The sequence below is a fragment of the Pagrus major genome, chromosome 20 (assembly GCF_040436345.1).
Source record: "Pagrus major chromosome 20, Pma_NU_1.0".
NCBI classification, from domain to species: Eukaryota; Metazoa; Chordata; class Actinopteri; order Spariformes; family Sparidae; genus Pagrus; species Pagrus major.
The window spans coordinates 15,412,435-15,433,701 of NC_133234.1; the positions used below are offsets into that span (position 1 = coordinate 15,412,435).

Genomic DNA, 21,267 nt, shown 5'->3' on the forward strand with positions numbered 1-21,267 from the left:
ACGCTGGTTACAAGGCTGTTTTTTTCTGCTTACAAATAAGTTGCTCTTGCCATGAAAGGGACGCAATGAAAGCGTAAATTCCCGTGAGAGAGAAGGAGAAAAGGAAGAAAGAGAAAGAGAGGAGAATGAGGAGGAAGAGGAGGGGGAGGAGGAGGGGGGAGAGGCCCCTAAGGTGCGCTTTTTTTTATCAGCAGTGCCAGCTATTATTTATGCGCGCCTCAGAGCCGCGCATGGTTAATGGGAAGCGGCTATTCATGAGGCTCTGTGCAAATGCACCTGCCTCTCCCACTCATTCAGAGGCTCCTCTGCCCCGCTTTGGCACAATGATGACATTAACTGTGGGAAGAAGATGAGTTTATACCGCCTGGTTAAAAATAAACATGGAATATTAATAGTGGCATAAGAAATGGTTGGAAAGTGTGACCTCCAGTAGATTTAATTAGTATTAATCAAGGTATTCTTCTTCTTTTCCCCCCCAGAAAATGACCTAATTATCAGGCTGTTGGTTACATATATCATTGAATAACATAAGGGACTGGATTTGATAAATATTTCTGCTTTTGCTAAGACAGCAAAGGGTGAATTTCATTATAGCATCTGACTCTCACTTCCTCTCTGTCCTCATTCCCACATTGAGTCCTTTGTTGAGTTCAGTGGATCGTGGAAAAGTCAGGAAACACCGAACTTCTGTTCCCAGACTGTGGCGAACTTTCACCCCTGCTACCCAGAATAACCTAGGGACTCAATTATAGCCTCCAGACTCATTCAAATAGCATACTAGCCTCTTTATTTTTCATCTACAGATCAAACATGCATCCTCTCTGTGATCCCCTTCCCCGGAAATGAGCGTCATAATCACGGAATTGCCAATTAATCAGTGTAATTTGGGACATTTGTTCCGAAATGGAAGTCAGTGTCTGATTGGACACTTTCTTTCTTTTAAAATATTATCATTTTTTGTTTTTACTGATTGGTTAAATTCATTTCTGTATCAAACATGAAGAAAGCACAAATAGTCTGCAATGAACGCAAACCACTCAACTGGCCATCAAAGGCACTTCCTCCGGTAACCATAGAGACCAAAAGCATTCGATTATTACATCAACAACACGACATTTTATTGCAAAATCACCTCGACGACCTCTGCAGCTCATTAATATTTATGTTAAACGATACGAAGTCCTGCTATTTTCATCTTCTCTCAGCAGATTCCCTCAGAATTATTCATGGGCGTTAGACTCAACGTCATCACACCGAGTCCGAGTTGTGCTCTGCCCGCGTCATCACCCGGCGACGTTCTGTTCATTTTGTAAACATTTGCCAGCAGTTGCTGGAGACCAAAGTGGGGAAACTCATGGATAATCTCGTGAAGGTATGTCTTTTAAAGTCGACAATGTATTTTTTTATGCAAACAAGTTTAGAAGAATGTTTATCGTTCCATCTGTTCGTTACTAGCCAGTTAGCTAGCATGAAGCCTCTGTCTGTAAGTTCATTTCGACGATAGTGAAGTTACAGTAACACTTAAAGCAACAAAGAAACATTGTACTACGCTTTAGCTCAAGGACAAAACACAAAATGGCACCATACAGATGCTCTGTTTTGTTGTTTCTAAAAAGGTCGATAAGACAAGGGATTTGCTTTCTGGTTTTCCAGCTTCATGCCGTAAGTGTGCTTTTTAGCGTAGATATCGCACTTGTCACAGCTTTCTTTAGAGAAACATGCAGCAGATGTCACTTCATGTATCTTCCAGTATTTTATTTCTATTGTTTACATTGTACAGAAGCACCTCTAGACATTGAATGTTGTTGTGTAGGTGATTTATATACATTCACCCACTTTTTTTGTATAATAGTTCTATGTTTATATTTACATTCCTTGTTTTAGCTGTCTGTGTATTTCTATCTTCCCTGTAAACTGTTCTTGCAATTGTGTGAAGGTACAATGACAGCACCTTAAGACTGGAGTCACCCCTTGCCTGTATCTTCATATACATATACTTTGCACGCTGTCATAGTTGGCCAATAAAGCTGAATCTGAATCAGATTAATGTATGGCTAATCATAAATTAACATGAAGAAAAAATTGTAAGACTGCTGTGTAAACTGTCACAGGCTACTCTGCATGCTTCTGAATGAGCTTTGCTTGGTTGAGTAAAGATCATACTGCAAGCAGCTGTGTTTTAAGCATGTGCGTCATGTGTGATTGTAAGTGATTCCCTCCTGTGTTTCCTCAGGTGCACGGAAGTGGCGGCTATGACTCCGACTTCAGTGATGATGAGCAGGGAGAGTCCTCAGAGAGAGGCCTTAAAAGGTAATGTTAAAGACTGTAGAACTAAATAGACTCAATAATATATTTACCATTTTATTCAAATTTTGCTCACATGAACTCACGGGGTTTTGTATCTGTGCTCAGCAAATGCTAAAATGGATTAAACTGTTTATTATTATTGATATTATCTAGAAAGAATCATTAAGCTATACAGTCTCATTCACTAATGCAAGTTTTCTGTGTTTATTTGCACCTTTGTCAGGAAACGTGAGGAGGAGATCTTACAGAAACCATTCCAGAAAGGTCGGCACTCGAAGGTGGCTCACCGGAGTTCACACTCTAATGAAGTGGACAGGTGCTGTACAATTGAAGTGAAATATACACGTCAATTAGTTTTACATTGAGCATTATCTACAATCATGGCAGAGCTTCCTGCTCACTTCTGACAGGTATTTTGACAGCTCATCTCAAAATAAATGTCATGCCTCTTCAGACAAATGCATATTACCTGTTCACTTTTATGTCAGTTCTGTTAATATATGCTAATCGCCGATAGTAAAATGAAGTCATTTAATCAAACTGAAATTTTATTTGCAAGTCGTGTGCCTCTGATGTACGACGCAATTAGAATTTGAGAAATGGAAATTTAATTTTCATGTTTGAAAACTTATCATTACTGCCAAAATTAAATGAATTTCCCTCATTGTCCTTCCATTACCATCCAGAGAAGATGTGTGTTTTTATTAATTTATGCTTCTAATAAAACCAGATGGGACCATAATTCCATTTAGTTATAATAGTTTCCTGTCATCGTTCTCACTTTTGATCAGTGTTTAAAAAGAAAAATAGGAAGACATACTCAAAAATTAAAAGGCTCATTTTATATATTTATTTATCTTTTTTTTGTGTGTGAAACTGTATATTTTTTATTTTATACTAATCTTTTAATGTTCTCCTGCTGTTTGTTTTTCAGGGAGGAGGCCAGGAACAGAAGAGCCCACCTGATATCAATGAATGCTGTATCCTTTATTAATTTTCCTTTCACATTTTTTTCCCTCATGATTTCAGTGTGAAATGATAAAACAGGTTGTTAAATTAAGCCCTTGAAAAATAATCTAACAGTCCCACATAACATGTTCATCTCATTTTAGTCTAAGTCTTTAGTTGCTTTCATTCAAACAAATTTCTGTTGTTTTGGCAGCTCACAGTGTGCAAAAGTTAACATTTAAAGAGAGACTGACCTTAAGCAGATGTTCCCAGTTTGAGCGACATAAGAAGTTCGTCGGTGACTACATACTTTATTATGGAGGACAGATGGCCGACTTCCATCGCTCTGCGTAAGTAGCGTGTCTCACAGTCGAACTTAACAGTCACTCATCTGCTGTCACTCTAGGCTAAAACTAACAACAATATGTTAACCATTACAGAGCTTTGGTTGTAAATTTTATTCATCCAACAATATTTTTAATTACAAATGTAGTTATTTTGTCCTCATCTGTGTATTTAATGCTTTCTTTCCCTCAGAACCAAGGACAAAACAGATCAGGACGTGCTGCGTGAGAATCATCGCTTCCTCTGGAGGGATGAGGACGAGGAAGACATGACATGGTGATTGCCATAGTTAACTATTCATGCAGGCGGCTTTAATATTCAGTGTGGTCTTGATTATTGCTCTGTTCTCTTCTGAAAGAAAGATGTTTGGCTTTAGAGGAATTATAAGGATGTTGCAGCTCTGAATCCACAAGTAGCATGTGCCTGGTGATGAAAATCAGTGTCAGATGAGTTTGTGTTGTTTTTTTTACGTGACTTTTCTTCTGTTCCAGGGAAAAAGAACTTGCCAAGAAGTATTACGACAAGCTGTTTAAAGAGTACTGCATAGCTGACCTGAGCAGATACAAGGAAAACAAGGTGGGTTGAACGGACGACATGATTCAAACAGAAATACAGCCGTAGTAGGCGTTGAGTAAATGTCAAGCAATGTGACAGCACATACAGTTCCAGGTGACTCATGTGACCTGATGATTAGAATCTATTTTTAACAGTTTGAAGTTGACACACCAGAATGCTAAAATCAGAAGCCAGTTTAAGACAAGAAACTAAAGGATGGTGTGTATCTGTGCTGTGTTTTTATGACATATGTTATTCAGTTCATTAAGAGGTGAATACATAAGTTCTCATATATCAATGTACAGGAAGAAAATAACGTATATACATCTCAGCCATCCCAAACTCCAGTGCCAGGACTTGGCAAAGTGATCCATATTTGCTCTGTGCTCAAAAAAAAAAAAAAACACTAATTGTCCCAGTGGTGGTGCCACGAGTAAAGGTTAATATATCATAAGTCAGACACTAATCTCCAACACCACCGGTCCATTAAAGATAAATGTTAGGAGTGTGATGGGTTTTGGCACTGTGCTCTGTCTCTAGTGGACACTGTGCCCGTTCTGGTTTGAGGCCAAGCTTTAAAACTGACAATATGTTCAACCCAAGGGCAGTGTGCTTGTGGCTCCATTGCTGAACTGTTAGGTCTTGATGATGCTCAAATATAATTCATGTGATATTTCAGACCATTGAGTTGCCAAATCTCTTGACAGATGACATGCTTATATAATATATAACACCCCATTTGGCTGTAGTTAACATTGTCATAAGTTCAAATCAAGTTCTGACACTGTCAGACTGGTTGCAAAACTTGCCTCATAAATCCAGATTTCCTTGCAAATTAGTCATATTTGTCAATGATTGCAAATGTAGGCGTGAGTTGCATCATTCGCACAAGTTTAGTCAAATTTTGATCAGCTGTGTGTTGGGTAAATGAGGTGTGAATGTGTGCAGATGAATCCACGGACAGAGAGTGTGCTACGAGATCTATGTATGTTGGCGCTGACAAAAATACTAATGACTGCGGCATCTCTTATTCTTAACTACTGCAGAGGCTGCAGACACACACCCCGAATCACATTTACAGGGAGCAAAACATCCATTCAAAATAAAACATGACATAAATATTTATAGACAATATTGACACGAAGCCTGTCCAGCCTGTTAAATGTTAGATTAGTTAGGCTTCTGCACACCCTGACATACTGAATACTTCCACTGAAACAAATGCTGATCAAAAACAGGGCAAATACTGAGTTATGGTAGGAACCCGTTTATTAAGCTTATAAATCTTACTTCAGGATTAGGTTAATTAAAGGTGATTTATGTTGTGTGTCTGACTGCTTCATTCTAAGTGATTTTGATGATTTGCATTTGTCTTTTATAAATTCTGTGCCCAACAGTTTGGATTTCGTTGGCGGACTGAGAATGAAGTTGTCTCTGGCAAAGGTAGGGCAAGGCCTAACATTACCCTAACTTCGTGTTTATACATGTTTTTTAAAGCAGCATTGTGTAGAAATTGGCATTTTGTGCGCTTTGGCACCTGGCCACGGTTTGAGCGTTGTAAAGACGCATACCAGGTCTTTAACAATTTGTCAGACGTAATGTAGGTGCTAACTACAAACAAAACTCATTACGTCATAACAATGTTATGTGTTGAAAACTTGTATGTTGAAGTAAACATGTATGTAACGCTGTGATCCTACCCTCTCACTGAAGTTACACAGTGCAGAAACGAGTGATAGGAGGGCAGCGTGGCTGAGACAGAGACACCATTCACCCTATTACAAGACACTGAACCATCAAAATGATATTGAAGCTGTTAGTTTAAGGTCAAAACATACACAGTAAACAGTGTTGCTTTAAAATAATTTTGTTTATACTGCTTTATCAAAATGCAGCAAAATATTTACGTTCTACTGGGATCTTAATCACAGAAACATCCTTCTTAACTAAAGAGTCACCTTGACTTAATTGAGCGGCGTGTCCCACATCCCTGCCACTAATTTTAAGAAGGTTTTGTAATTTGTTATTGTAGTGTGATCACACTGGAAAAGGGAAGAAGCTCAGTATAGTATAGCCTGCAAGTAATGATCATATTTATTTTTTATATGGTTTAATGATTACTCAGTGAATTATTTAGTCTATAAAGTCTTTATTCTCATCACAGTTTCCCAGAGGGAAAGTGACATCTTCAAATTGTTTGTTTGTATTAACCAACAGCCCAAAACAACAAAGACTTTCATTAAAGAAGCTGGAACCAGCAAATATTTTTGACATTTTTGCTTGAAAATGACTAAAAAACATTAACTGATGATCAAAATAGTAAAATCATTTCCTATAGATCGATTTGTTTTGTTAAAAAAACAAACCACTGGACTAATCAATGAATCAATTAATCGCTGCGGCTCTGTTGCATAATAGATACGGCGATTTTTCGAGTGTGCTATCGTTGGACACTGTTCTCCCACAATACAAAGATAATGGAAGAGCTGCTCACAGCTGGGATAACATAAAAATGAATTATGGATGGTGGTGAAATGACTCCAGAAAACATACTGGAAAACAAAAATAGATAATCAATTCCAAGAAAGATAATTTGCTTTGTCTGGTGAACTTTACAGTGAAAGTTGCACTTAGTAGAAAGTACTTAAACTTGTCTGTTTTTTTTTTTATACTAACTGCTAAATCAGTATACTATGACATGATGATGATTGGTGAGGATGTGGGACACAGCTCAGGTGTCTCCAGCTAAAGTGCCCAAAAAACAGTTCACAAACTTCTCCACTTGATGGCGACAGAGACAGTAGACAACACACTGTGGCTACTCCCTAACACAAGTCACTCCACATGTAAGGCTATTATTCAAATAAGCTTTAACTTTGCTTTGATGTATTTGCACTTTAGTGTGGCTTCAAAAACCTTTCAAGCAAGTTTCCTTTTTTGTTTCTTGTTTACTTGTGGCCCCCAAGCTTGTGAGTCAATTTGCACCATTCAGTTATCGACCCAGACGATTGATCTGTTGATTCCCCGTACCTAACATTTGTCTCACACCCAAAGAATAACCTCATTCTACCTCTCAAACCTCTGACAGTTTGGCAGTGCTTTGATGATTACCGTCTTTTAATTGTTTTGGATTAGTACAACACCTCCGCGCAGTCTGCCGCTCCTTCATGTGACTCACATTTATAGGTTTACCTGGAAGGACCATATCAGCAACTTGGCGAGGGCGCCTCGACAAGTCATTGATATGATTTCAGCCACACATGCTCACACAAACACTTATGTTTACATCGATGCGGCCTCGCAAACACACACACAAACGCAGTATGTCTGAGAGAGCTGACTAAGCCAATATATTGTTCCAGATTAAGAACGTGTAATCCTGGTCTCTGACAGTTCACCCCCTGCGGGGATTCTTGACAGGAAGTGGGATTAGATCAGGTCGGAGACACTTCGCTTCAACTGTCTGTGATTTGTGTACATAAAGATTGCCAGAGAAATACTTCTTAAGCACTATTTAGAGCATGGGACCTTAAACTCGTCAGTGAAATCAATACTAATCTCATCCTGTAAGGTGAACCCGACGTCCTCGTTCAGAGGTGAAGAAAACATTTCAAAGTGTTTGTGTTGGAAGTTAAAGGTGGAAGAAGTGTTACTCATGGGCTCAATATGAGTTTGATTTGATTTAAAGGTCGAGTGTCATTCAAACACTGGCACTTGAATGCAAAATCCAAGAAAACTTGGTTTATCATTCAGTTAGTGGATTGAATGTTGTTCGGCTCAGGTGTCGTCATTGTCAGACCACCAGACTCGACTTCTGCTCATAAACAAATTAGAAAAGAGTGAACTTTCCCCCAATTAAAACAGATCCTACTTCTCCCTATAAGGGGAGCTGCACCTCTGTCCAACCATGGACACCTTTTTGGAAAACTGTTGTCTTATCACCTCCTGCTATCTATGCACTTCAGGTCATGTTGATATTTGGTAATGCTGCTGACTACTCTTCAACCAGTCAGGTAGATTACGCAGAGCGCTGACCTTTCTTTTCGTGGCCACAGTGCGATATGTGATGAAGGAATGTCCAGCACTGAAAGGTTTACATCTCTCTTCCTTTTAAGTGTTGACCTATTTTTGCTTTTTTTAAAAGATGAATGAGAAGGAAAAGATTATGGCCTCGAATCAAGTACATGAGAGCAGGATCGCATGTTATCCTCCCCCAGGAGTCTTGACTTTCCCTTTGATTGATTGGATGAATTCTTGATGTTATAATCCACATTTATACCTCTAAAAGATGACATGAAAATAAGTCTTTGAGCTGTAAAGAACCTGTAAACAGATCTTAAAGGTGGAGGTTTTGCGTCAACCTCATAAAACATTTGCAAAGCTGATTTTTCTGGATATTTCGAGTCTCTCATCATTGCTGTATCCGTTTTGCTAGCTTAAAGTTCCGCTTCCTGACTGTCATTGAATGCTTCTTTGTGTGTTACTTCCACGAGTGTCCTTGTGTGCCCATATGTGATACAAACATAGTTGGTTGAGTGCGTGCTTCATGTTCAGAAGCTGTGTCCTTGCTGCAGGGTTCCAATCCGGCCTGTGGCCTTTGACGCATGTCATCCTCCCTCTCTCTCATCCCATTTCCTGTCTGCCTTCAGCTGTTCAATCAAAAATAAAGCCACTACTCTATAGCACTCCTAGTGGTGAAAACTCCAAATGGTACCTTTAAGGGCCCAGACGCACCAAACTGACATCAAAGAACTAGCAGAGACAAAGGCCAATTGTTGTGTTGCCTCACCTAGCCTGTGCGTTGGAGGCTCAAGGGGCTTGACCTTTCTTTTTCTGTTTCTCTTTTTGTGCACTGATGCCCTTAGCTGAACAGCCAATCAGAGTGATTTCTCTCACCGACTGACTTCGCTGGTGATCGAACATGCCGAATTGGCCACCAGCAAGCCGCCAACAAGGGCCGACTATTGCAGTCGGACCAGGGACGCTCAAAGGTAGGAAGACGATTCTGGAGAAAGATAGTGCATTGTTGAGTCTCACCCCCAGGTCGTCAAATACCAACACTTTGTGTCGGTATTCAACCCAAAATTCTAACCCAAAGCGTCAGTATTTGGCGAACTGGGAATGAGACTCAACCATCAACTATCTGTATCCACACTTGCCTTCCTTACCTTTAACGCTGACCCTGACATTGTGTCATGTCACGAAAGCTCATGTAATTTCTTTCTTGTGCTCTGCTCATCAGCACATAAGACTGTTATGTAGGTATTTTCTCAGATCTCATCTTTGTTTCCAATAAAAATATGAGGCAATGTTTTTGTAAGAACAGAAATACCTCATTGAGTGAGAACACCGGATATCAAAACGTGTCCTGACAGTCTTTAACACTGGAGCAGCAGATACACAAGTTTGGTGCAGGGCCTGCGGGTGCCTCAGTCCAAGTCATGCTTTTCTGTGGGTTTCCCTTCTGGTTTAAATTGAGCTTTAGTCTTGCTGTCAAGAGGAGGCCAAAGGCCAGAGGTAGTTGAGGCCAGACTTATTTTTCGTGGGCCCCCTGTCAAAGTAAATGGAGTTTGGTCTCGGCTTACGTAACTTTCCTGTCTTTAAAAAATAGTTTGAGCATGTTCGCTTCCACGCTCTTACTTAAAGTGCAGAAATCAGGTCTGACCCACCTTTGCCACTGTTGGCTAGACTGTGAGACCACTTTTAGTCTCAAACTGTGACAATACACTTTTTGTAAGTTATTGACTTCATGACCATAGATTTTAGTTTCACCCGAACCCTAACTTTCAACGTGCTCTTGTCTGAGTTTTCTGTTATTTGTCTGGTTTGGTCCAAAGTCTGTTCCATCTGCAGAAATATATTGCACGTTCATATTGAGCATTTATTTTGCTAACAAATGCTTGCGTTTGAATATTGTCACATCCTGTGACACCCGAACTACTTACTATCCCTTAATCTTCTGTTAAGAAAGATGAAATAGATATCACCATTTAAAGGTCAAATCCTCTCTTTTGCTTTAGCCTGGCCTGGGTCCCAACGCAGGCAAGATTTGTTCTTTGTAAGGATATCCTGCTGTTCTGTTGTGCCAGACAAAATAAATCAGCCTCTGAGCAGTAACTGAGTGTATTCTAAGTGTAAGAAGTGATAGCTTATTAGCCCACAGCCCACAAAGCTTTCAGAGTTGCCCAGTAGAACAGTAGAGACAGCGAGTGTCTGTTTTTATTGTTTTAATTTGTTTATCTGTGAGTGTTTATAGGGTGTTGTACATCAAAATTAAGACATGTAAGTGCTTCACACTAACCTACAGAGGGAGAGGCATATAATGTTAAGTGGAAAACATAATCCTAGTGGTATGTATATCAATGCTCTTTGGTCTACTTAGTTAACAGGATGCTCTGGAGTAAATAACAGTTGCAAAATAGTGTGTGAGTGTTGAACCTGAGGTCAGCCGTCTGGACTGCTTGTCAATGTGAAAGGCAGACATGAAAAGACTCAGTCTGATCCAGAGTCAGAGGTGGGACTGTGTGGTTGGAGAAAGAATCACTCTTTTGGATGCCAGTTACATTCCCAATATTTGAGAAATCTGCCTGCGGGCAGTGAGTGTGGATCGTTCAGTGTTTCCCACAGGCAGAGAATTTATTAAAGGTGGTCGACCCTGAGGAGGGGACGCAGGTTGGGGGTGGTGAGTATCAAGAGTCGGCTGGAAAACAGCTCCGAATTCACAAACTCAATAACTATTGCATACGAGTGCAGCATTCTGACAGACTTTCCAATGAGGTCTGCACTTGCAAAAATGCTTTTGGATGGAGGCTTGTTTTGTTCCAAGTATATGTGGCGAGCACTGAACCATTTTCACATTAACTACTCTTTATGTTCTTTTGAGCAGTAGAAGTTGATGAGTGTATCGGGCAGCTAGTTTCGCAACATCGGCTGCTCTCCAAGGCTGTGACATTAATGGAATAGCTTGACATTTTGGGCCGGGCACTTACTCGCTTTCTTGCTGAGTGTTAGATGAGAAGATTGATCCACATTCAATATGAAGCTACAGCTAGCAGCCGGTTAGCTTAGACTAGCACAAACATGGGGGGGGAAGAGCTAGTCTGGTTCTCTATGAAGAAAAAAGCCGGCCAATAGGCCAAAACCCAAAGACACTTCATTTACTACCATAAACAACAAAGAAAAGCCGTTTGAATTTTAAAACTAATTTTATTTTCATAAACTGACAACTGAATCGACAGAAGAGTTGTGGCTCTATTGCCTTACAGCCTCAATGTTACAACAAGACTGCAGAAGGTGACTGTGGCTGACCGATAAACCTACCGCTTAGACCTGGATACAGCGCTGCTGCCCAGCCTTGCCTCCATTTTTACCCAGTGGTCACTTGGGGTATTGCAGCGGAAAATCCCTCCTTAGGCCCAAAAAGCATTTTCCTACCATTGTTATACCACCATTGCGAAAGAGATGTCTTTAAAATGTTGACAGGCCGCCTCAAACTCAGGTTCTATTATAAATCTCCTGGCAAAAGAAAAATAGTCATGCAACCACACTGGGAGGCGGATTTTGTTTTGATCTTTTGAAAGCCAGGCTGCTGTTTCATTGTGTTCCCAGTCTCTATGCTAAGCTAAGCTAACTGGCTCATATTTACCATCTTAACTGTTATCAAACTTCTCATCTAACTTTCAGCAAGGACGCAAGTAATTATTTTTCCAGAAATTACAAAACTGTCATTTTGAAATAAGTCTTTGGTCTGGCCTGTTTGGTATCATAACAGCAGCCTTCTGCCTTGGTCAGCATACCCCGTGACCTTAGCTTGTTAAATTAGGATAGTTTCTGTTAAAAAAAACAGGCCTGGTTTTTATAATGATCTGTCCTTTGTGAACTTTTAATAGGCATCCAAGAGTGACTAGAAAGTGAAGGATCACTGACTCATGACACTGCCCTGCGACTTCATCCAGTGAATGTTAATCATGCAGCCATCTGTCCTGTGGTGGATCCGTCCTGATCTCAGGCTGCTGGCTGGCGGCATTAGTAACCATTGACGTAGGAGGACAGGAGTTTCCTCTCTTAAAGGGGTTTACTCAGGTGACCCGGTGCTAGCTCTTATCATGGAGCATGTGAGGTGGGTGGATACCTGCTAATTATCCACAAATCATGGCGGAGATCCTTTGTTTATACAGACCCATCCAGGAGTTTATGTGTAAAGCTTACTTTGGATCCTCCATGTGGCACTATTTTAAAGATGTGCCCTCTGAGCACAACACCAGGGACTAAAGTTGGTCTTATTAGCTTTCATGTGGGAAAAATGTGGCACCAGGGGGCTGAAGAATATCAGAAGTATGTGAAGAATGGTTTCCTGAACTTTATTATATTTCGTTTTTGACATTTATTGTCAAAAAAGTTGCCCGGGAACAGATTTCTATTGACGCCACTCTGCCAGGGTTGAAGCTGTAGCTGGAGGGCCACACACATTCACACTCTCCATTTATTAACCTTGGAATATATCACATTCTTTTATATCCGACGCTGAGCTGTTTCTCTGCGGCAGCGAGGGGATTCAGTACCTTGTTCAAGGGCGCTCAGTTTTGTGTAGGCAAAGGCTTTTACCTCTTTTCTTTACAGAGAAAAGCTGCTGTGTGGCCATACAGGAGGTGAATTTGACTGGATTTTTGTTTTGTGCGTGCGATTGAGATATTCGGATGTCATGGGAAAATTCCGCTGCCAAACCAACGTCACTGATGATGGCGAAGACAGGATTCTCTTAGGTCTCCGGGCACCGGTTACTGCCCATGGCGTCATGATGGGTTGAGAAGATGGCCCTGTCCCAAGTCACACCCATATAGTGTCAGAAAGGAGCAGTCGTCAAGGATTTAAAGGGATACGTTGGCATTTCCAGCTTCTCCTCACTTAGAAATTTTAGAACATTTTAAATGGATGTAGATGAACATGTACACATAGCTGCTTTCTACAAGACTTTTTATTTAAAATGTTAAAGTTATCCGTTTAAGTCATCAAAGTGTTTCTTTATAGTAAGGAATGGCTCTAGGTATGGCAATGTTGGTTGGCCGATCAGTCGACCACCATTGGAGGGATTGCCATGAAAATTGGTTCATATCCCCCTCAGGATGAATTGTGTTGACTTTGATGACCCCCTGACTTTTTAATTTTCGGATTCAAAACTCAAAAACTTAATTGTCCATTAATGCAGACAATTATAGACATTTTTCTTACAGATACAATACAGTACATCATATAAGAACATCAAATGCACATAGAAAGACGACACATGCATTAAACTAAACCTAAAATGTGTAATGTAATGTATGTAAGAATTTAAATGCATAATATTCAGAAAATTTAAAAACAATTATCAACAGAATGTTAAGAAATTACAGTGTTGACTTTATGTCAACACATCTATGTACTGTGTTGCAGAGATATGTGCTGAAGTTAGCATGCTAACCAGCTAGCCCTGACCAACAATACATAAAAATCATAATGTCAAAGCTTCTGTTTATTCACATTCTGTTGATTATTTTAGTTAATTTGAACTTTTTCAATTAAAATTCTTGCATATTGCCCCTTAAATGTAGAATCGTCCAAAGTTTGAAATACACAATAAGCTGAAGGATAATGAGGTATCAGAAAATTGTTAATTGCTGATGACTTGCAAAGTCACTGGTTAGGTATTCAAAAACAGAAATCTGATAAAGCTTTTCTTAAATTTATGGTGTCTTTAATTGCAGAAAAATACAGCTCAATATTCTGCTTTGGAGCTGCACTGGCACATTGACCCTCCCTATTTAAGTTCAACTATAAACTCATTTATTTTCTCATTTCCAACACTCGATCCAATATAACATCAGGCCCCCACAAAAAGAAAAAAAACAAACAGTCAACCTCATCACAACCCATTCCATATGCAGCACAGGAACCAGAAGTGTCCTTTTGAGGCTGACGTCACAGATCCTTAATCTAATACAGCACGTGAAAGGAAAGTCTGCCTTCTGGCCCAAGTGGCCCGAAGCCACTGTGGCTGGCGTCACTTCACCTTAATGTTTACTCAATCTAAGGCAGGTGAGGAAGGGCATCACTCTCCTCTCGCAGAGTAAGAAGCATATCTGGTCCCTGTGCCAAGAATGGCCTGCTCTGACGCACTCGCTCCCCCTGCTACAATCTGGAGGAACCCCGGAGACCAGATCAATGCTACCTTAAGCTCCTCTTGGGATAATGGGCAGGCTGTGCAGTGGCTGGAGGGAGGCCTGAGGGGATGAGGCGAGGTGAAGAAAGGGAGCTGAAGATAAGGAGGACGAGGTGTAGAGACAGAAGGAGGAGGGGGAGGGAGAGCAGCAGGGTTTGGAAGCCACTTTGAATCTGAACCTGAAGCGGTTGGGGATTTATAGTCTGCATTTCTTAATCCTAAAAATAAACATTTGAATTTTAACTCTCTCTTCTACCTGCATCAATCCTGTTGTTTTTAAGTCTTTCCTTCTGTATCACACATAATAAATCTTATACACAAGAATATTTATACAGTCACTGTTCTATGGCTTGTTTGATCTTTACTTCTTAGCTTTCCTACGAACTAATTTCTTACCTTCTGTACATTGAAAATTGCTGTGGATCAGAGATAGATGGCTAAAAATATCATGTGAATTTAATAATTGAAACGTGTTTGTATGTTGACAACAAAAGCGCTCTCTGGTCTTCCAGGTCAGTTCGAGTGTGGAAACAAACGTTGCGAGAAGCAGGAAGGCCTAAAAAGCTGGGAGGTGAATTTTGCCTACGTGGAACGCAGCGAGAAGAGAAACGCATTGGTCAAACTCAGTAAATACGCACTATTTTCTCTGGTTATTCTTTGCAAAAGTTGTTTGTTTGTAAATGTGCATACGTGTGTGTGTGTATGTGTGTGTGTGTGGCTGTGGCCTGGTTGAGGTTTCTGTCAAAGATCCGGCTCATAATAATCCTCCTTCAGGTATCATGCTGCAGAAAATCCTGTTAGAATAATTACCGTAATTGGAGGACCCACCAGTCATAGTAAACTCAGTCAAGCAAGAAATGACAGACTCTTTAACAAGCTGGTGCAACAGGTCACAGCCAGGCATATTCTCCTGTCCTCATCAACTAAAAATGTAATCCAATTTGTAGCAATTTTGAACTCAATGTTTTGACAGTGATAAATGTTTTGACAGTAATGAAACATGGGCTGGTAACCCTGGAGCATGAACTAAGTCAGGCACATTGGAGATATATAATAGGGATGATATTGCTCTGAATTAATGAATACATCTCTCAAAACACCTAAGCAATTAATTTTTACTGTACATAGATTTGAATCTTGGTGTGTTGTTATAAACAGTGAGAATTCATCTGTCTGACGGAATAAAGCAGGAGTTCAACAGGGCTCTGTCCTTGGTCTCCTTCTCTTTAGTTTATATACAAATTATTTACAAGGATTACATCATGGAAGCGTTTTCCAGATCTATGCAGATGATACTGTTGTATACAGTATGTATCTGGTAGAACCATTTTCTCAGTTTACACACATTTGTTGCAGCATTTACATTTGGTGGCGTTTGTCACTAATGCTTACACTAAAATGTATAAAACAAGCTTTTTATTCATCCCTCAACAGAGGTTAATAAATGAATTAAGTTTGTAATTAATAAACGGGTCATTCGATACCAACTCTCACAGGGCCTCCCACTTCATGTCATGGGTCTTCTTGAAAAAATTAATGTTGAAACATCAATTGAATCCATGGGACAGCTTCCTATAGCTTTACTCCAAATACTTTCTAACTTCTGAAGTTTTTAATTTTGGCCCTGGGAGCTGAATTTCTGCATTTTCGTGATCTTTGTAACATGTTTTGATTTAAATAGTTGTTGCTGAATGGTTACAGTAATCAGATTAATAACAGGGAGTAATTTTTCGCCCAAACAAAGAAAAAAGATAATGTCTCCAATAGTTTTCACTTTCTTGCAACCAAGTTTTGGTCATGCATAGATCCGCACAGATCTTGCTGAAAATAGCTTCAGGGCTAAAAAAAACCAACTTTTTGTATTATTTTGACAGTAGATTTTCCCAGCAAGGGTTATTTTAATTTCCCTGAAACTTTAGTATGTGAGAGTGTTCATATTAATTGCATATATATATATATATATATATAATAGGTTGTAATTCATCGGTAGATATTTGTGATGTGTTGACTTCAAGGTTTTCTATCTGTGTGATACCCATTGAGCCTGTTTTTCATTGGGTTATGGACATTTTCAAGTCACAGCTAATGGTGTGGTTTGTTACATATCCTGTTCTGAATGCCAAGACATAATATTAATCTTAATTCCTTAGCTCAACACAGATACACTATTTCACAATATCAAACTTATTATATTTAAACTTAGACAATTGCAACACTTAAAACATTTCTACAACCGTTATCATATTTGAGTTGGTAATGAGGATTATTGTTTCTGTTTTAGGATTATGCCCTGAATGCTCTTTCAAACTCAACTACCACCACAAGTAAGCTAACATACTTTTTTTTTTACATTAAAAATGTAGATTGTTTTGCCCATAACGAGTGTTTTTTTAATGATTGTGCAGCGTGTGCAGTGGTCTGCTAGAAGTAGGGCAGGTCACCACGGACAGTCGGCAGTCAATATTTTGCAGCATGCAGAGGTTTGAGCTTTGAACCATGATTTATGTTTCCTGTCCGACCTTCTTACCAGCCATGATTATATATCAGATTTTGTCATTTGAATGAAACAGCTGAAAGTGTTAATTGTAGCTTGAAATGATTATGGATGGAAAGCCGAATAAATGTATTCTACAAAAGTAAGGAATAAGATACAGTATGTGTTTCGAAGGCTTTTCACAGTTGGTTAGGATTTTAAAAGTCTCTGTTCAACTCCAGCAGACTTTCATTCATTTAAAACTCCAGCCAAGATTCATTCATGCTCCACTGAAAGTGCCTTTGGCCATGTCTTCCAAATAGTGCTGTAATTAGCTGCTTTATAATGTGAACAGTACAGTTTGTTCACACTGTGATTCTGTTTGTAGGAGGAAAGAAGTGAAAGTAAATAAAAAGACCAAAAGGTTATCGGAGGAGAACCAGGAGCCACCAGAGAAGAAGAAGAAGAAGAAGAGGAAGAGGTCGTCTTCACACTCCAAGAAGCACAAACGCAGGAGGCACAGAGGTAAGACTGCTCTCCTCTCGGCTCTTCTCCTCATCTCTCCTCATAAACTGTCCCATTAATTAGGGCAGTAAACTCATCAGATGGGAATCGCCTGGGGGAGCAGACTTGTTTATAGTTTGTTCTTGGAAGTGATCTAATCCCTGTTTTTCTCTTGTATTTCACACAGACAACTCCCTTTTGATTAAAACATATTTAACCTTATAACTCTTCGTTTCTCTGCAGATCGCTCCGCCTCCTCCAGCGGCTCAGAGGAGTCGCAGGACTCAGACAAAGGTAGCGTTCATAACTCTTTCCCGTACACACAGAAGTACCTCCCCCATTTAAAAAATAACACACATTGGACAGTTTATGGTCCACTCCCCCAGACCTCTGTCAGGGTGTTTTCACTCCACTGACAGTCCTTTCTGGAAACTCATCCATTAGCCCTGTAGTGAATAGCAATAGACCGCGGCAGGTCTGCTTTTTCTCAACTACCCCTCTCCCCATTCCTTTTCTTTCTGCCCTTCGCTGTAAGCAGTGTGAAATGAAGTATGTCTTTGCCCCCGTGTCCCTGTTCTGTTTATTCCAGGGTCTGTCAGGGTGGATGGTTTGGTGGGTTGGGTGGTCGGGTGAAGGTAGAACACAAAAACAAACTCTCTCTGTGCAGAGGTCGTGCTGTTGAGTTCAACGTGCAGTGGAATCTGCACACAAACACTTGCACACTGTCTTTCAGCCGTCAGTCGCTCATATCTTGAGCAGTTGTTGAAGGCCGAATTTGATTAATTGTAAGACCTAGAACGTCATGTTAATTTGTGAGCGATGCGTTCAGGGAAGGTTAGAGACTTTAAGGTTATGGAAGCAATTTGTCTCCCGGAAATTGAGGTGAACTTTATATTAGGGCCACAACCAGGGTTGCTGAGATTTCCTAAGAATTTCCAGCAAAAATTAAGATGATCAGATTAATTGCACTGACATTAACACTGATGAACAAGGATTATTGGTTGACCTAGTTTTTACTTCCTGGAAGTGTTACCGATCACTCTCTGCAATTCTCTCTCCAGACTCTGAAGCTGGAGACGAGCCAGAGGGCCAATCAGAAGCCGACCACTGGCGAGGACCCGCCCCTGCTGTGGAGGAAAAGTCAAGGTGAGGTTAACAGCTAGTGGTCATATTAAACCAAACCAAGTAAGCTGCCTAAAGACCATCAGACACCGTCTTTACCACTTAGCCTACATAGGTTAAAGATCACTACATAGCACAGCGTGAGGAGCACTTAGATACCCCGCACAAAGCTGCTCTCAACTCCAGGAAAGTCAGTAAAACCTTTAACCTGCTCCTGTCACGCTACTCCTGACATAAGATTTTCGGCTATAGAAAACCAAGGGCTGTGGTGAGGTGCTGAACGCTGGAAATAGACTTATAAAAGGAAAAAAAGTCTTGGCCCCACATGCATTTGATGACGTTTCGGCCCTCGGGCCTTCTCTGAGATCACCGAATGCATATAGAGCCAGAGAGTGCGACACTTTTTTCTGCTGTCATTTGATTTTTGTACTCTCAGAAAGATGTGATATTACTGAAAAGGTCAACAGTAAGAGGCAGTGTTTATTCAAGCGCACATGAGCACAACTCTGACCTCAAGACAAAACACTTTCATTAATATGTAATGGTGGTGCTTCTGACCCGTTGCATTGGTTACATAATACTTTAGCACAATATATGCTAGGTTCTTTAAAGGAGCACTGTGTAGAGTTGAGGAATGATTTTTTTTTATGCCACAACAAACCAAATAACAAACTCTTCATTGTTGTGACTGAATAAACAAAACACACAATTTCATACTGTTTTACTTTGTTTATCTGTGGCGGACCCTGCCACCTTTCTACCTTCAAACAGTGTTCTCGGGACCTTATTTTCCTCTGAGAACAGCTGAGTTTGTATTATTACCTTATAAATATTGTAAATATTAAAATTTGGAGTTTGATTTTTTTTCTCCAAAACTACATTGTGCCCCTTTAAAGGTAATTACGTATGAAGTGATTAATGTTGTTTGGGTGAAGTGTAAAGAGGGAACCACCATGGAGAACATAAAGAAACACCTCTCATTTAGTGGGTACATTAGGAGCCTCTCTGAGGTATGTTTGCCTTTGTTAAAGTCTTTTGCTGTCGCCATTTAATTCTGTTCTGTACCGTTGTTGGTACTCCACTTCATTTCATGTCCTCTAGAGCTTGAATAAAAATGGAAATGGAAAAAAAAAAGTATACCACTGACACTGCCAGAGTTAGTCAGAGGCCACCCATACAAAGCATCTAACAGTGAGTGTTCGCATCGTTCATGACAGGAACTAACACTTCTGTGATTCTGTTTGTTTCATCTGTCTAGGGAGGAGGAGTTTGATGATTACTTTGAAGACATGTTCCTTTGACTCGGCTGGTACCGGCGGCAACCCTGCTGTGACTACACTTCCTTCTGCGCGCCGCTGACATTAAGCATGTTCCGTTTGAGTTTTGTGTGCATGTAGGTCTCTTTGACTGTATGTTTCAGCGCTGCTGTGGAAATAAACATAATATTTATCCTGAACTGTTAGTGATTGATTTTTTGATTTCCGCCGTCACACTGTTTCAGTTCCATCACTATCCCTGAGGAGAATATATGGTAGGAGCCTGCCTCGAGGGATAGCAATCCATCTGTCGAGTCAATCCACAACTTTGGGATGAATTGTAATCACTTTAAAGGGTAACTTCACCAATTTTCCATGTTAAAGTGTGTTAAAGTCTCATTGACTCCAGACTGAGAGCTCGGAGTGGCATTACAAGACACGTAATGGGGCTGGGGCTAGCTGGTTAGCATGCTAACTGAATTAGAAAAATCTCTGCAAGACAAGACATGGCTGTCTTTGATATAAAATCAAACCTGTTATTTTTCACTTTCAAAAATTCTTTAATTTTTGAATGTTTTAATCAAAAATTCTTACATATTGCACCATTAAGCAATTCCTCTTGAGCCAATATAAACATTTTCAATTTGCCCAATACTTTGGTTAGTTTAATTAAGTTAATTAAATTAAGTTTATTAAATTATTTAGTTTCAGCTACCATGTACAAAATACATAAGCAAGAATAAGAGAAGAGGCTTTGTTGCAGATTTAGCTGCTATCTAATTTCCATTAGCTACTATCATTGGTGAGATGCTATTTCCTACCAGAGATGCTATCTTTATCAGGTGTAAATTAGCTTATAGCTAACTCTGGTACAGCTAAGTGACTGTCCCTGTCAAATAATCAAACCAATATGTTAATTTTAGCTAACATCTAATTTCCAACAAATGTTTCCTTTTGTTAGTGAAAATGTATTTGCAAAATCCAATTATATTCCCATTAGCCTCAGCTGTACTTTGTTTTTAGCGCTAATTAGTGTTAACATGCTGATAGGAACACTATCAGTAGCAACACTATGCCAAAGTACAGCCTCACCGAACCGTTAGCATGGCTTTAGACTCCCTTAATCTTGTTTTAATATGTTAGAATTACCCAAACTTTAAATTTAAGAGAATTAAATCTGAGCTTTAGATTCAGTACATTTCCCAGTCTAGTACTCTTTCCTTTGTGGTAGAAATTCAGTGAAATATACTAAAAAAGAGTCGAGCACTCTGCTCTTTGAAAAAAACCTAAGGATTAGTTTGAGGTGTCCCTCTGGCCAAGGGCAGATTGAGGCGCAGCCTTCACTACAATTTCCCGAGCAGGAAGCTGCGTGAGGTTGCCGGGAGATTATAGACCTTGGCTTAAATAAAGACAATTACTGTACCGCTTACTGCTCCACTGTCTGTCTCATTATAACTTTCTTCTCTGCTTTTTCGGGAGAAGTCATTTACTCATGGCAATGTGAGCTCACAGGTGGTTAAGTTTAGTGAATGGTGCATTGAGAAATAACAGCCTGTTGT

General features: G+C 39.9%; 1 protein-coding gene across 1 annotated transcript; it reads left to right on the forward strand.

Moving 5' to 3' along the window:
- The first annotated feature begins 1,296 nt into the window (after positions 1 to 1,296).
- Positions 1,297 to 19,908, forward strand: fra10ac1 (FRA10A associated CGG repeat 1). Its single transcript, XM_073489303.1, has 14 exons — positions 1,297 to 1,372; positions 2,234 to 2,310; positions 2,531 to 2,623; positions 3,242 to 3,287; positions 3,529 to 3,605; positions 3,793 to 3,876; positions 4,092 to 4,176; positions 5,553 to 5,598; positions 14,866 to 14,979; positions 16,635 to 16,677; positions 17,215 to 17,351; positions 17,574 to 17,624; positions 18,392 to 18,476; positions 19,711 to 19,908. The coding sequence occupies exons 1-14, from the start codon at positions 1,355 to 1,357 to the stop codon at positions 19,751 to 19,753; spliced, it is 999 nt and encodes a 332-aa protein (XP_073345404.1). The 5' UTR covers positions 1,297 to 1,354; the 3' UTR covers positions 19,754 to 19,908.
- The last annotated feature ends 1,359 nt before the right edge of the window (positions 19,909 to 21,267 follow it).

Excerpts from the sequence above, each read along its gene's own strand:
- fra10ac1 (XM_073489303.1), top strand. Across the intron at positions 3,606-3,792 it reads GCCGACTTCCATCGCTCTGC|AACCAAGGACAAAACAGATC; the intron begins GTAAGTAGCGTG and ends TCTTTCCCTCAG. Across the intron at positions 14,980-16,634 it reads AAACGCATTGGTCAAACTCA|GATTATGCCCTGAATGCTCT; the intron begins GTAAATACGCAC and ends TTTCTGTTTTAG.